Below are 14,059 nucleotides of genomic sequence, written 5' to 3'. Positions count from 1 at the left end.
ACATAGTGCTGGCACTTCAGAGCGGGGAGTGGAAAGTAGCGGGTCAGGAAGATTGGTGGGTGGGGATAACCCTTTTGGGATGAAAAAAAATCAACAAAAATCACGTGTTTGGAGATCAAAAGGAGATCCGCTTTGTAGCGCTGGAGAGAGAGGGGGTGAGTGAGTGAGAAATAGAGAGAGAGAGGGAGGGAGGGAGGGAGGGAGAAAGAGAGGGAACGTTAAGAAGCGAGCAATGTAATTGACAAGGCTGCAATAGTGAAATAAACACGCTCTTTTGACGCATCGATCTCGCTTCAGATTCAATTTCAGCACCATCACCTAATCACCCTTGGAAATTATGCTCCGATCGGTGCATATCCAACCGGCAAGATGATGATTTTACCAAGCAGGGGGTTAGAGTGTGTAGCCGATTCTGTAGTCTTGATGATCATCGTGGTTACCACTTCTATTGGAACGGTTTTCGCCAAGGATACGGCGTTTGTGGAAGTAGTGCTGTTTGAGTCCAGTCCAAATGGAGATTATACTACATTCACGACAGGGTTGCAAGGACGATTCTCAAAGTCAGGAGCCACTATCAGCGCGGAGGGCGAGATTGTACAAGTATGTAAAACTCAGTTCAGTTGTGCGCAACTGCGCATGCCATGTCCAATATGTTGCCACAGCTCGGCATGCTTTCTTGCTCTACTCTAAAACTTTTTGAGTTGTAGTCTACTGTGTGTGTGTGTGTGTGTGTGTGTGTGTGTGTGTGTGTGTTAGTGAGAAAGAGAGAATGGTACTAGCATATGTGGTTACAACATGGCTTCTATCTTATGTAACTCATTCACAATGAAACATGCACTTTCCTGTATAGAAGTTCACATGGCATATACATTCAATAACGATTATTTCTCACCCTCAGATAGAGTTTTTAAACATAGTTATTACACAGGAAACTCATTAAAGTTGTTCATCATGACCTGATCAGAGTTACAATTGATAGAGATTATGGTTAGTTGGTCACAGCTCCATCAAATATTGTCTAGAACTAATCAAGGAACGTTATGTCCAATAACGGTACGTGATTTGATTCAGTGGCATAGATCATTTCGGGCTCAATTAGTTGGTGGGAAATTGTTTGTTTTCCTAATTTACTTATTATTTTCGTCAATTCAACCAATGGAACTTAAACAACTCTGCATACCTACTGTCCCGCCTCGCTGTGAAGTAACTCTGTATCAATCTTCAACACAGAAAACGTCTTTGAAGCATGACTAGGCTAGTGATTGTGTGCAGATATTTTGTAACAAAATAAAAAGACAACACACTATCCCAGGCCATTAACCTGTAGAATGTTGTGCGTTTTGGAATAACAAGGATATACAATTTTTGTGTACCCAGTACCAACTAAGTTACTTCGTTTTGGTACGGTCGTTTTACAGTCCACAGTTACTCCACTAACCATGTGCGTAATCATTTCCCGTAAGCACCACCGGGCAAGTGTACTAAAGCCTTTGATAGCTGTCCAAGCCTGACGCCTTGTGATGTTTAGCCCACGCCACGGCCCCCTCCAACCCTGCTGGAGCCTACATAAAAACGCGACAATGTGGCCTATTACTCTCTGTGCTGATTTTGAAAGCTATACCGGGACAAGGGAACTTTCTCTGAAGCAGTCATCTTGTAAATAAAAGTTGAATTTGTTAACTGGCGAACATGCAGTGTTGTATGACGTTTGAAAAGGACAGTATTTTAGTGGGGAGAGTTGTGAAAATGGACCTAAAAGCCCGCTGAAGTGAAGCGTGCCTTGGGTAAAGAATGTAGTGACTGAATCCCTGACACCCTTTTTTTTGTGTGGAATATAGCGAATGTTCATTATATTAAAGAAAACATGATAGACTGTAACTTATAATATTTTAACATTGATTAAAACCCGTAGGAGTATTTCATAGTGTAGTAAATCCTAGTTGGGGATTAGCACTGCACAGTACATATGACCATGATTTGGTAGAAAATACTCAATTATGACTATTTTTGTGCTAACCTACATGTTTAATGAAGTAACGAGTGACCTGTTTGCACATTAGTCTTCATATATGCCATATAGTATCTGGGTCCTGTTAGGATCGTCACAGGAATCTATAACGTCGTCTGTCAGTAAGACATGTACTACTTTCTAACACATACTGTGAAATTACAGTACAGCGCCACAGGAGAGTACAGGCGTTCCCGAAGAGAACTTGATTGGATGATGTGTGTGTGTGTGTCCGCGTGTGCATTCACGAATGTATTTTCATAAAAATGGCAACCAGTTGTCATATTGTGCAATGAAAGTAGCATGTTGCGGGAGAACGTTAGGATCAAAGGACAGAATATTTAGCACAGAAATGGATCCTGTTTGACTGTTTATACACATAGTGTTCTTTGGCCATTTGGCTTGGCTTGCTAACCACACAGAAATGTCAGACCTCAGCTTTACATTGTAAACCACATCTATTTAGATTTGCTTTCTTTGCTAACATAGTGTTCTGACCACTCCTGTTCTCTGTCCTTCTATATAAAAAAGAGGAACAGTTTGTCCAATACCACTCCTGTTCTCTGTCCTTCTATATAAAGAAGAGGGACAGTTTGTCCAATACCAATACCACTCCTATTCTCTGTCCTTCTATATAAAGAAGAGGGACATTTTGTCCAATACCACTCCTATTCTCTGTCCTTCTATATAAAGAAGAGGGACAGGTTGTCCAATACCACTCCTGTTCTCTGTCCTTCTATATAAAGAAGAGGGACAGTTTGTCCAATACCACTCCTGTTCTGTCCTTCTCTTAACAGAGATTGAATGGTTATGGGTCTGAATAAATAACTGCTGTAGCCTACCTCCATCGGACGCTCACTCTTCTGTCAAACTACCATTGAGTTCTGTTGGCTGCCGTATTTAACATTAATCAAAAAAAGTGCCTGCGTCCCTTTTCGAATAGTCTATTGGTTTAAGAAATGCTAAAAACAAATTGTCCAGCAAGCTATTCTAGTCTAGCTGCTTGGGACTCCAAGAGCTAAGGAGCGTTTTTTTAAAGGAGAGAGGCCAGCGGAGCACAGGTGCTTGGGTATTGCGCAAGAGACAGGGGCAATGAGTTAGACGCGTATTATGCTTAACCCATCATTAATTAGCTGAATATGAGGCTAATACTGCATTGGATTTCTTACCTGAAAGAGGTAGGCTAGGACATCTATATACAGGACTATAATCTAGAACATTATTATCTATTGTGTATGCAGTTTGAATGGAGTTGATGGAGAGAGCGAGAGAGTGATTGCGTGTGCACTGATTTAAAACAATGATATTTGAGATGTTCAAAAACTCTGCAACTATAATTCCAAAAAATCTCTCTCTCTATCGATCTATCGATCTATCGATCTATCTTATACAGTGGGGAGAACAAGTCTTTGATACACTGCAGATTTTGCAGGTTTTCCTACTTACAAAGCATGTAGAGGTCTGTAATTTTTATCATAGGTACACTTCAACTGTGAGAGACGGAATCGAAAACAAAAATCCAGAAAATCACATTGTATGATTTTTAAGTAATTCATTTGCATTTTATTGCATGACATAAGTATTTGATCACCTACCAACCAGTAAGAATTCCGGCTCTCACAGACCTGTTAGTTTTTATTTAAGCCCTCCTGTTCTCCACTCATTACCTGTATTAACTGCATCTGTTTGAACTCGTTACCTGTATAAAAGACATTTGTCCACACACTCAATCAAACAGACTCCAACCTCTCCACAATGGCCAAGACCAGAGAGCTGTGTAAGGACATCAGGGTTAAATTGTAGACCTGCACAAGGCTGGGATGGGCTACAGGACAATAGGCAAGCAGCTTGGTTAGAAGGCAACAACTGTTGGCGCAATTTTTTGAAAATGGAGGAAGTTCAAGATGACGGTCAATAATCCTCGGTCTGGGGCTCCATGTAAGATCTCACCTCGTGGGGCATCAATGCCCATGAGGAAGGTGAGGGATCAGCCCAGAACTACACGGCAGGACCTGGTCAATGACCTGAAGAGAGCTGGGACCACAGTCTCAAAGAAAACCATTAGTAACACACTATGCCGTCATGGATAAAAATCCTGCAGCACACGCAAGGTCCCCCTGCTCAAGCCAGCGCATGTCCAGGCCCGTCTGAAGTTTGCCAATGACCATCTGGATGATCCAGGGGAGGTCATATGGTCTGATGAGACAAAAATAGAGCTTTTTGGTCTAAACTCCACTCGCCGTGTTTGGAGGAAGAAGAATGATGAGTACAACCTCAAGAACACCATCCCAACCTTGAAGCACGGAGGGGATGCTTTGGGGATGCTTTTCTGCGAAGGGGACAGGACGGATTGAGGGGAGGATGGATGTGGCCATGTCTCGCAAAATCTTGGCCAACAACCTCCTTCCCTCAGTAAGAGCATTGAAGATGGGTCGTGGCTTGGTCTTCTAGCATGACAACTATCTGAAACACACAGCCAGGGCAACTAAAGAGTGGCTCCGTAATAAGCATCTCAAGGTCCTGGAGTGGCCTAGCCAGTCTCCAGACCTGAACCCAATAGAAAATCTTTGGAGAGGGCTGAAAGTCCGTATTGCCCAGCGACAGCCCCGAAACCTGAAGGATCTGGAGAAGGTCTGTTTGGAGGAGAGGGCCAAAATCCCTGCTGCAGTGTGTGCAAACCTGGTCAAGAACTACAGGAAACGTATGATCTTTGTAATTGTAAACAAAGGTTATATTAACAAATATTAAGTTCTGCTTTTCTGATGTATCAAATACTTATGTCATGCAATAAAATGCAAATTAATTACTTAAAAATCATACAATGTGATTTTCTAGATTTTTGTTTTAGATTCCGTCTCTCACAGTTGAAGTGTACCTATGATAAAAATGATAGACCTCTACATGTGTTGTAACTTTAATGTGTTACAGAGTTAATGTTTAAGTTTATTCTTTGAACTGTATCTAAAGATATTTCTTTAGATTTATTTGCATATGTAATTGTATTGGGTTGTGTTGAATTACGCTTTTTGACTGCAAGTCCCAGAATGCCTTGGGAGAGGAATGAGTGATAACGCGCCAATTATGTGCAGGTGCGAGTGATTGTGGCTGACTTTCCAACAGCATCTTACCTGCATTGCTCTGTACCAAAACAATTGTTGTTAAATGTAACGTAAACAAGTATTCTTACTAAAATAAGCTTTCGTATCAAACCCGACGTCCCGAGTCATTACTAAGAAGTTAGTTAATCTAAAATTTGGTGCCGAAACCTGGGATATGAGCTGCGACGAAGAAGTGGCTGAAATGGCTGAGGAGGAACGTCGGCATGAAGCAGAAAGAATGAGACGAAAGCGGGGTACCATTCGAGGCGCAACAACGCGGATTTTGAATCAGATTGACGTGGAAATATCCCAGTCAAATCCGGATACCGATCACTTGAGTACATTGTTGGAATTGCTATCCGCTAAGGAGGACAGTTTGTTTGAGCTCGATCGTGGAATTGAACAGTTAACGCCATTGGACGGATTGGAGGCAGAGATTGCATGCACGGAGGATTACAAAGAACGCATTATCATGCTGAAGAGCCGTGCACAAAGAGTGATAACGAAGAAACAGGACGTCAATCCACTACCAGCCCGGGTGAGTGACGCTAACTCAAACATATCACAGAGACAATCAGTAAGGCTACCGAAGTTGATTATTGAGAAATTCTATGGAGATGTCAGTATGTGGCAGGAGTTTTGGAGCCAATATGAGACTGCTATTCACAACAATGATTCCCTGTGTAAAAAAGAGAAGTTTACCTATCTGAAAACATATCTCACTGGACCAGCTGCAAAGGCAGTAGCAGGACTGATGTTAACAGACAGTAACTATGATAATGCAATCACTCTACTCAAGAGCAGATTTGGAAGGAAAGATCTTGTGATTAGTGCTCATATGTCAAAGCTGCTGAATCTCACACCTGTGAAGAAATCCTCTGATCTAAATGCATTGAGGCAGCTATATGATGAATGTGAAATTCAGATTAGGAGCCTGGAATCACTGGGTGTAATGTCAGAAACCTATGGAAGCCTACTATTCCCAATCTTACTGCAGATGATTCCAGAGGACATAGCTCTTGACTATAGTCGTCAGAGGGGAGTAGATGATGAATGGAAAGTGTCTGAGATTATCAGTTTCCTACAGAAAGAGGTTCAGAGCAGGGAGAGAGCGCTACAAATGACAAGATCATACAACCAACAGAAAGAGAGCAAACTATGGAACAAGTCATGCTTCTCCAATGAAATGAAAACAAAAAGACCCAACATGCCCTCTGCTGCAGCACTGCATACAACCAGCCAGAAGGAACAACAAACGTGTCTATTTTGTGACAGTGCAGATCACAAATCAGAAAACTGCACTGACTACAATATTGCTACACGCAAAGAGAAACTAAAGAACATGGGAAGATGCTTTGTATGTTTAGGACAGAGACACATAGCAAAATTCTGTAAAGTCAAAGATGTGTCATGTGCAACATGTGGAAGCAGACATCACATTGCGGTTTGTACCAGTAAGAGGAGGGAGGTGCAACCCCCTACTGTTTCTGTAGATGCTGTTGTTTCCTCAGTTATTCCCCATTCAGTGAAGATGAAACCAGATGGACAGAACACTGTGTTGCTACAAACGGCAAAGGCATGGGTAGAAGGCCCATCGGGCAGGAAGATAGCTCGTTGCTTACTAGATGGAGGCAGTCAGAGAAGCTTCATACATGAAAACCTTGTGAAGGGCTTGGAGCTACCAGTAATCAGACAAGAGGCACTCACTCTTCACACGTTTGGCTCCTCTGCCCCAGCAACATCCCAACGCAACACAGTGAAAGTCATCTTGGAGAATGTCTGGGACAAACAGCAGAGAATAGAGATAGAGGCAATTGAAACCCCACAAGTGTGCACAGCTGTGATGAAGGTTCCTGGTGAACGGATTCAGTATGAGCTCAGTAAAAGGGGACTGCAGCTCGCAGACTTTCCAGGAGATGACAATGATCCTGAACTCTCTGTCCTGATAGGAGCAGACTACTACTGGCAGATAGTATCAGGCAGAGTGGAGCGACTGACGGAGACGCTAGTTGCTTTAGAGAGCACTTTTGGATGGTCGGTGCAGGGACCCGTGTCCATGTCAAGTGTCGCCGAGGCAACTTGCATGTTCATCCCACTTGATGAAGACACACTAGTCTCCAAGCAATTGCATGCATTCTGGGAGCTTGAGTCTCTGGGTATTCTAAGAGAGAAAACACAGAACCCAGAGGAAACCGAGGCTCTACAAAGGTTTGAGGAAACAACCACCTTCAAAGATGGGCGATACCATGTGGAGTTGCCATGGAAACGAGAAATGCCAGAACTCCAAGACAACTATAGAATCGCCAAGAAACGGTTGGAATGTCTGAAGAAAAGGCTGAAGAAGGATGTGACGTTGTACAGCAGATACAATGAAGTAGTAGAAGACTACTTACAACAAGATATGGCAGAGGACGTGCCCAAGGACAACGCATCAAGTGCAGACAACGTAAAATACTACTTACCTCACCATGCAGTACTCCGAGAAGATAAGGTGACAACAAAACTGAGAGTGGTGTTTGATGCCTCGTCCCATGAAGATGGCTGTCCATCTCTCAATGACTGTCTACTCACAGGACCGAACCTGAATCCGGATCTGCTCAGCGTTCTGATAAAGTTCAGACTACATGAGATCGCATTCATGGCAGACATCAAGAAAGCTTTCCTGCAGATATCCCTAGCAGAGAGAGATAGAGACGCCGTGAGATTTCTATGGCTCACTGGCCCACCAAGAGGAGAAAATGAAGAGGAGCTGCGTGTGCTGAGGATGAAAAGAGTGGTATTTGGAGCTTCCCCAAGTCCATTTTTGCTGGCAGCTACAATCAGGAAGCACCTGAAACAATATGAAACAGAACAACCAGAAGTTGTAGAGATACTGAGAGAGTCACTCTACGTAGATGACTTCATTGCAAGTTCACGCAATGTTGAAGAGGCTTACCTTGTGACAACAACTGCAAAGCGAATGCTGTCGAATGCAGGCATGGACCTCTGCAAGTGGATGACAAATTCTCCTGAATTGAAAACAAAATGGGAGGAGAGTACGACAACTGACCACCCGTTGATGCTAGAAACACAAGGAGTAGTGCTGAAGGTTTTAGGTTTAGTATGGAGGCCGGAAACGGATGACTTTGTGTTTGACCTCAGGCCGTTACTGAGCATTCTAAGGCAAAAGGAAAACACAAAGAGAAGTGTTCTGCAGTCGTCTGCACGTGTCTTCGACCCTCTTGGTTTCTTAACTCCCTTCACCATCAGGATCAAGTGCATGTTCCAGGAAATGTGGGAGAGGGGACTCAGCTGGGATGAAGAATTACCACCTGATCTGACACGAGAATGGCAACAGTGGTGTTCAGAACTACCCCAGTTACACCAGCTCACCATACCAAGGTGGTACAGAACAGACATGCAGCCACAGAATAACCACACCCTGAAACTACACGTGTTCTGTGATGCAAGTGAAAGGGCTTACAGTGCAGTAGCTTACTTGCAAGGTGAGTCACAAGACAGGGAAACAACAAGTCTAGTCGCATCCAAGTCCAGGGTAGCCCCACTTAAGAAAATGACGCTGCCACGCCTGGAGCTCATGGAAGCTGTGATTGGAGCGAGACTAGCAAACAACTTGATGACCACACTGAAAATGGAAGAAAAACAGATTAACATGTGGACAGACTCGATGATCGTGCTGCATTGGATTTGCAGCTCAGCTCAGAAATGGAAACAGTTTGTTGCGAACAGAGTGACGGAGATCCAGTCCTTGACCAATCCAGAGTCATGGTCACATATTGAAGGGAAAACGAATCCAGCTGACCTCCCTACAAGAGGACAAACTGTTAGAAACTTGACACAGAGCGAGCTATGGTGGAATGGACCCAGAATTCTGACATCACCCAATCAGTCCGAAGAGACTGATGATAACAAGGTTCCGGATGAGGTGAATATAGAACTCAAGTCCAGTTGCCAGGCTACTGTACAACTCGCAGCAAACAGCACAGACAGCACTGAACCTGTGTTGGAGCTTGAAAGGTACAGCAAACTGAAAAGAGTGTTCAGAGTCACCGCCTGGATAAAGAGATTCATAGCCAATGCTCGTACAACCATAAAGATGCAAGGTGAACTGACTGCTGACGAACTGTTCGATGCAGAAAAGTACTGGATTAAGGTAACACAACAACAGAGTTTCGGACAGGAGATCAAACTACTGAAGGCAGGAAAAAGCCTAAACAATGACTGTAAAATCAGAGAACTGAAACCTTTCCTGGACGAACACGAACTGCTCAGTGTAGGAGGAAGACTGCAACAGTCCAACTTCACATTCAGAGAGCAGCACCCATGGGTTCTGCCCAATAAGTCCAGATACTCAGAAATGCTGATACAGTACCAACATGAGAAGGTGATGCATTCTGGAGCAAGTGACACTCAGCACCCAACGTTACACAAGCGGGAAATGACACGCAGATGGAAGTACAGGCAGAGACTTGTGACCAGTTTCTGGAACAGTTGGCGAAGAGACTACTTGCTGGATCTAAAGTCAGCACACCGCTGTGACACACCACAGCCCACCCCACTGAAGGCGGGTGACGTTGTACTCATTGGAGAAGATAACACACCCAGACAAACCTGGAAACTAGGAAATATTGAGGAACTGTTTCCAGGCCGAGATGGCTTAGTTAGATCATGTTCAGTTCGTACTGCTTCAGGGACTTTGTTGAGGAGACCTATTCAGTTGATATACTGCCTAGAGATCTAGATGAACACAATTGTTCATCGGGGGGGGAGGATGTTGTAACTTTAATGTGTTACAGAGTTAATGTTTAAGTTTATTCTTTGAACTGTATCTAAAGATATTTCTTTAGATTTATTTGCATATGTAATTGTATTGGGTTGTGTTGAATTACGCTTTTTGACTGCAAGTCCCAGAATGCCTTGGGAGAGGAATGAGTGATAACGCGCCAATTATGTGCAGGTGCGAGTGATTGTGGCTGACTTTCCAACAGCATCTTACCTGCATTGCTCTGTACCAAAACAATTGTTGTTAAATGTAACGTAAACAAGTATTCTTACTAAAATAAGCTTTCGTATCAAACCCGACGTCCCGAGTCATTACTAAGAAGTTAGTTAATCTAAAAACATGCTTTGTAAGTAGGGAAACCTGCAAAATCGGCAGTGTATCAAATACTTGTTCTCTACTCCCCACTGTATATAAATAAATAAATAAATAAATCCTCATTGACTCCTCAACTTCAGCTGGTGTGAAGTGTTGTGGAACAGTGGGTTTACTGTAGCCAGAGTCATTGTTATAGAATGTAGTGCTACATTGCTATAAGGCATTGTTGCTTCATGTTTTGGGTTTGCAGTTTTGACTAGTTTGCGATGTTTGTCTTCATTGCCATTGAATACGGTGTGGGGGTATGAATGTTGCAGCATATCACATCGAACCCTGCTACAAGAGGCGTTGTCTGAATGGGAATGTGATGGTGTATAACTCCGAACCCTGGTGTAAGAAGCGTCAGTGTGCTATTTCATCAGCTCCGTTTCATCGGCGGTGTTGACAATGGCAAACACCGTGACACGGTGCCACGATGGCATGACCGCCCCCACAACCACTACCACTACCAACCCCCACCACTACCACTACCTCTACCAACCCCCACCACTACCAACCCCCACCACTACCAACCCCCACTACTACCAACCCCCACTACTACCAACCCCCACCACTACCAACCCCCACTACTACCAACCCCCACCCCCACCACTACCAACCCCCACCACTACCACTACCAACCCCCACCCCCACCACTACCACTACCAACCCCCACCACTACCACTACCAACACACACCACTACCAACACACACCACTACCACTACCAACCCCCACCACTACCAACCCCCACCACTACCAACACACACCACTACCACTACCCACCACTACCACTACCCACCACTACCACTACCAACCCCCACCACTACCAACCCCCGCCTGATTTGCCCAGGTGGAACCATTCGTGCAACAGACGGTGAGCTCAGGTTCACTATCACCATGCCAACCGATATTTACCCAGTTGGATGGTATCACCACCATAGGGCTCTGGTCTAAAGTAGTGCACTATGTAGGGAATATTGTTCTATTTGGGTCTAAGACCTGATCTGCACGGGAGGAAGAGCTACTGATTCTTCTTCCTGGTTTGGGATTACATTTTATAATGGGATGCACAAAGGGTTACTAGACCACCACCCAAGTGTCACCATAGTGACACTTCTATTTTTACCATTTAACATTAGCATAGCATCAGTCAGTCAGTGCAGTGGCATGACAAACATGATTCATTATGAGACGATAATAACATATTATAAAGGAGGTCATATGCTTTATAACAAGTCTTACAATGCATTATAACTGCATAATACCTGCAGTTACCAGTGTCACCATTGGTTTTCTTGGTCCTGATGAAGTTGAAATGAAGGCATCTGCTCACCATATATATCACCTATCATCTCCAGATTGTCTCTCCCCAGGCCAAGTTGACTGTTGACTGTTCTTTTAGCCCAGCGAGGGAAGCTGCCTGCATCTCATCTCATCACATGGTCTGATTTCCCTGCAGCGGGGCAGTGCTGTCAGCAGCATGTGAGAGAGAGGAGCTCGAGGAACAAGTAGAGGCTGAGACCGGGACAGGGAGAGGCAGAGTTGGAGGCAGGGACAGAGGCTGAGACGGGGACAGGGAGAGGCAGAGTTGGAGGCAGGACAGAGGCTGAGACGGGGACAGGGAGAGGCAGAGTTGGAGGCAGGGACAGAGGCTGAGATGGGGACAGGGAGAGAGAGTTGGAGGCAGGGACAGAGCCTGAGTCGGGGACATGGAGAGGCAGAGTTGGAGGCAGGACAGAGGCTGAGACGGGGACAGGGAGAGACAGAGTTGGAGGCAGGACAGAGGCTGAGACGGGGACAGGGAGAGGCAGAGTTGGAGGCAGGGACAGAGGCTGAGATGGGGACAGGGAGAGAGAGTTGGAGGCAGGGACAGAGCCTGAGTCGGGGACATGGAGAGGCAGAGTTGGAGGCAGGACAGAGGCTGAGACGGGGACAGGGAGAGGCAGAGTTGGAGGCATGGACAGAGGCTGAGACGAGGACAGGGAGAGGCAGAGTTGGAGGGAGGGACAGAGCCTGAGTCGGGGACAGGGAGAGGCAGAGTTGGAGGCAGGGACAGAGGCTGAGACGGGGACAGGGAGAGGCAGAGTTGGAGGCATGGACAGAGGCTGAGACGAGGACAGGGAGAGGCAGAGTTGGAGGCAGGGACAGAGGCTGAGACGGGGACAGGGAGAGAGAGTTGGAGGCAGGGACAGAGCCTGAGTCGGGGACATGGAGAGGCAGGGACAGAGCCTGAGACGGGGACAGGGAGAGGCAGAGTTGGAGGCATGGACAGAGGCTGAGACTAGGACAGGGAGAGGCAGAGTTGGAGGGAGGGACAGAGCCTGAGTCGGGGACAGGGAGAGGCAGAGTTGGAGGCTGAGACCGGGACTGGGAGAGGCAGAGTTGGCGGCAGGGACAGAGGCTGAGATGGGGACCGGTGAGAGTCAGAGTTAAGAGGCAGATCCTGAGGCAGAGGGAGAGAGACCGAGACAGTCAGTCAGAGACTGAGACAGGGACCGAGGCAGGCTGGGATGTGGCAGTGTTAGCGTCAGCGCCCGTTGGCCCCAGATGGAACTCATAGTGTCTTCAAACAAGAACCAAAGAGAATATGTGGCTTTCGTTTCACTTCCTCCTTGGAAAGACTCAAACTTCCTGTGAAATAAAGGTACAGGAAAGACAGACAGGCAGACAGCTGAGCATCTTGGGCTCTGCGTCTCACTCATTACATTATACTGCATCAAATATCAACCACTGTTGTTGATATGTTTCTACATTAAGTGAGTTATTTCTTTGAATATGAACAACCTCTACCCTTCAAACTCAACTCTGAACCTCGAAGCCAGAGCCACTTGTTTTGTTCATTGTTCCCCTCTAATTAGGGACTGATTTAGACCTGGGACACCAGGTGGTACTAATTCATTATCAGGTAGAACAGAAAACCAGCAGGCTCCGGACCTCTTAAATCAAATCAAATCAAATCAAATTTTATTTGTCACATACACATGGTTAGCAGATGTTAATGCGAGTGTAGCGAAATGCTTTTGCTTCTAGTTCCGACAATTCAGTAATAACAAGTAATCTAACTAACAATTCCAAAACTACTGTCTTGTACACAGTGTAAGGGGATAAAGAATATGTACATAAGGATATATGAATGAGTGATGGTACAGAGCAGCATAGGCAAGATACAGTAGATGGTATCGAGTACAGTATGTACAAATGAGATGAGTATGTAAACAAAGTGGCATAGTTTAAAGTGGCTAGTGATACATGTATTACATAAGGATACAGTCGATGATATAAAGTACAGTATATACGTATGCATATGAGATGAATAATGTAGGGTAAGTAACATTATATAAGGTAGCATTGTTTAAAGTGGCTAGTGATATATTTACATCATTTCCCATCAATTCCCATTATTAAAGTGGCTGGAGTTGAGTCAGTGTCAGTGTGTTGGCAGCAGCCACTCAGTGTTAGTGGTGGCTGTTTAACAGTCTGATGGCCTTGAGATAGAAGCTGTTTTTCAGTCTCTCGGTCCCAGCTTTGATGCACCTGTACTGACCTCACCTTCTGGATGATAGCGGGGTGAACAGGCAGTGGCTCGGGTGGTTGAGGTCCTTGATGATCTTTATGGCCTTCCTGTGACATCGGGTGGTGTAGGTGTCCTGGAGGGCAGGTAGTTTGCCCCCGGTGATGCGTTGTGCAGACCTCACTACCCTCTGGAGAGCCTTACGGTTGAGGGCGGTGCAGTTGCCATACCAGGCGGTGATACAGCCCGCCAGGATGCTCTCGATTGTGCATCTGTAGAAGTTTGTGAGTGCTTTTGGTGACAA

The 14,059-nt window shown here is 45.2% G+C and overlaps 1 protein-coding gene across 1 annotated transcript in view; it reads left to right on the top strand.

The window, feature by feature from the left end:
• Positions 1–224: 224 nt before the first annotated feature.
• The window catches only part of LOC139389919 (E3 ubiquitin-protein ligase znrf3-like), a 181,740-nt gene continuing 167,905 nt past the window's right edge, over positions 225–14,059 (top strand). The window contains exon 1 of the mRNA XM_071136953.1: positions 225–600. Coding sequence (XP_070993054.1) covers positions 370–600 — 231 coding nt within the window. The 5' untranslated portion in view covers positions 225–369. The remainder of the gene's footprint in view (positions 601–14,059) is intronic.

The sequence above is a fragment of the Oncorhynchus clarkii genome, chromosome 30 (genome assembly GCF_045791955.1).
Source record: "Oncorhynchus clarkii lewisi isolate Uvic-CL-2024 chromosome 30, UVic_Ocla_1.0, whole genome shotgun sequence".
In the NCBI taxonomy this organism is placed as follows: domain Eukaryota; kingdom Metazoa; phylum Chordata; class Actinopteri; order Salmoniformes; family Salmonidae; genus Oncorhynchus; species Oncorhynchus clarkii.
Note: the sequence above shows the minus strand (reverse complement) of the source record. Positions and strands in the feature narration are given on the sequence as shown.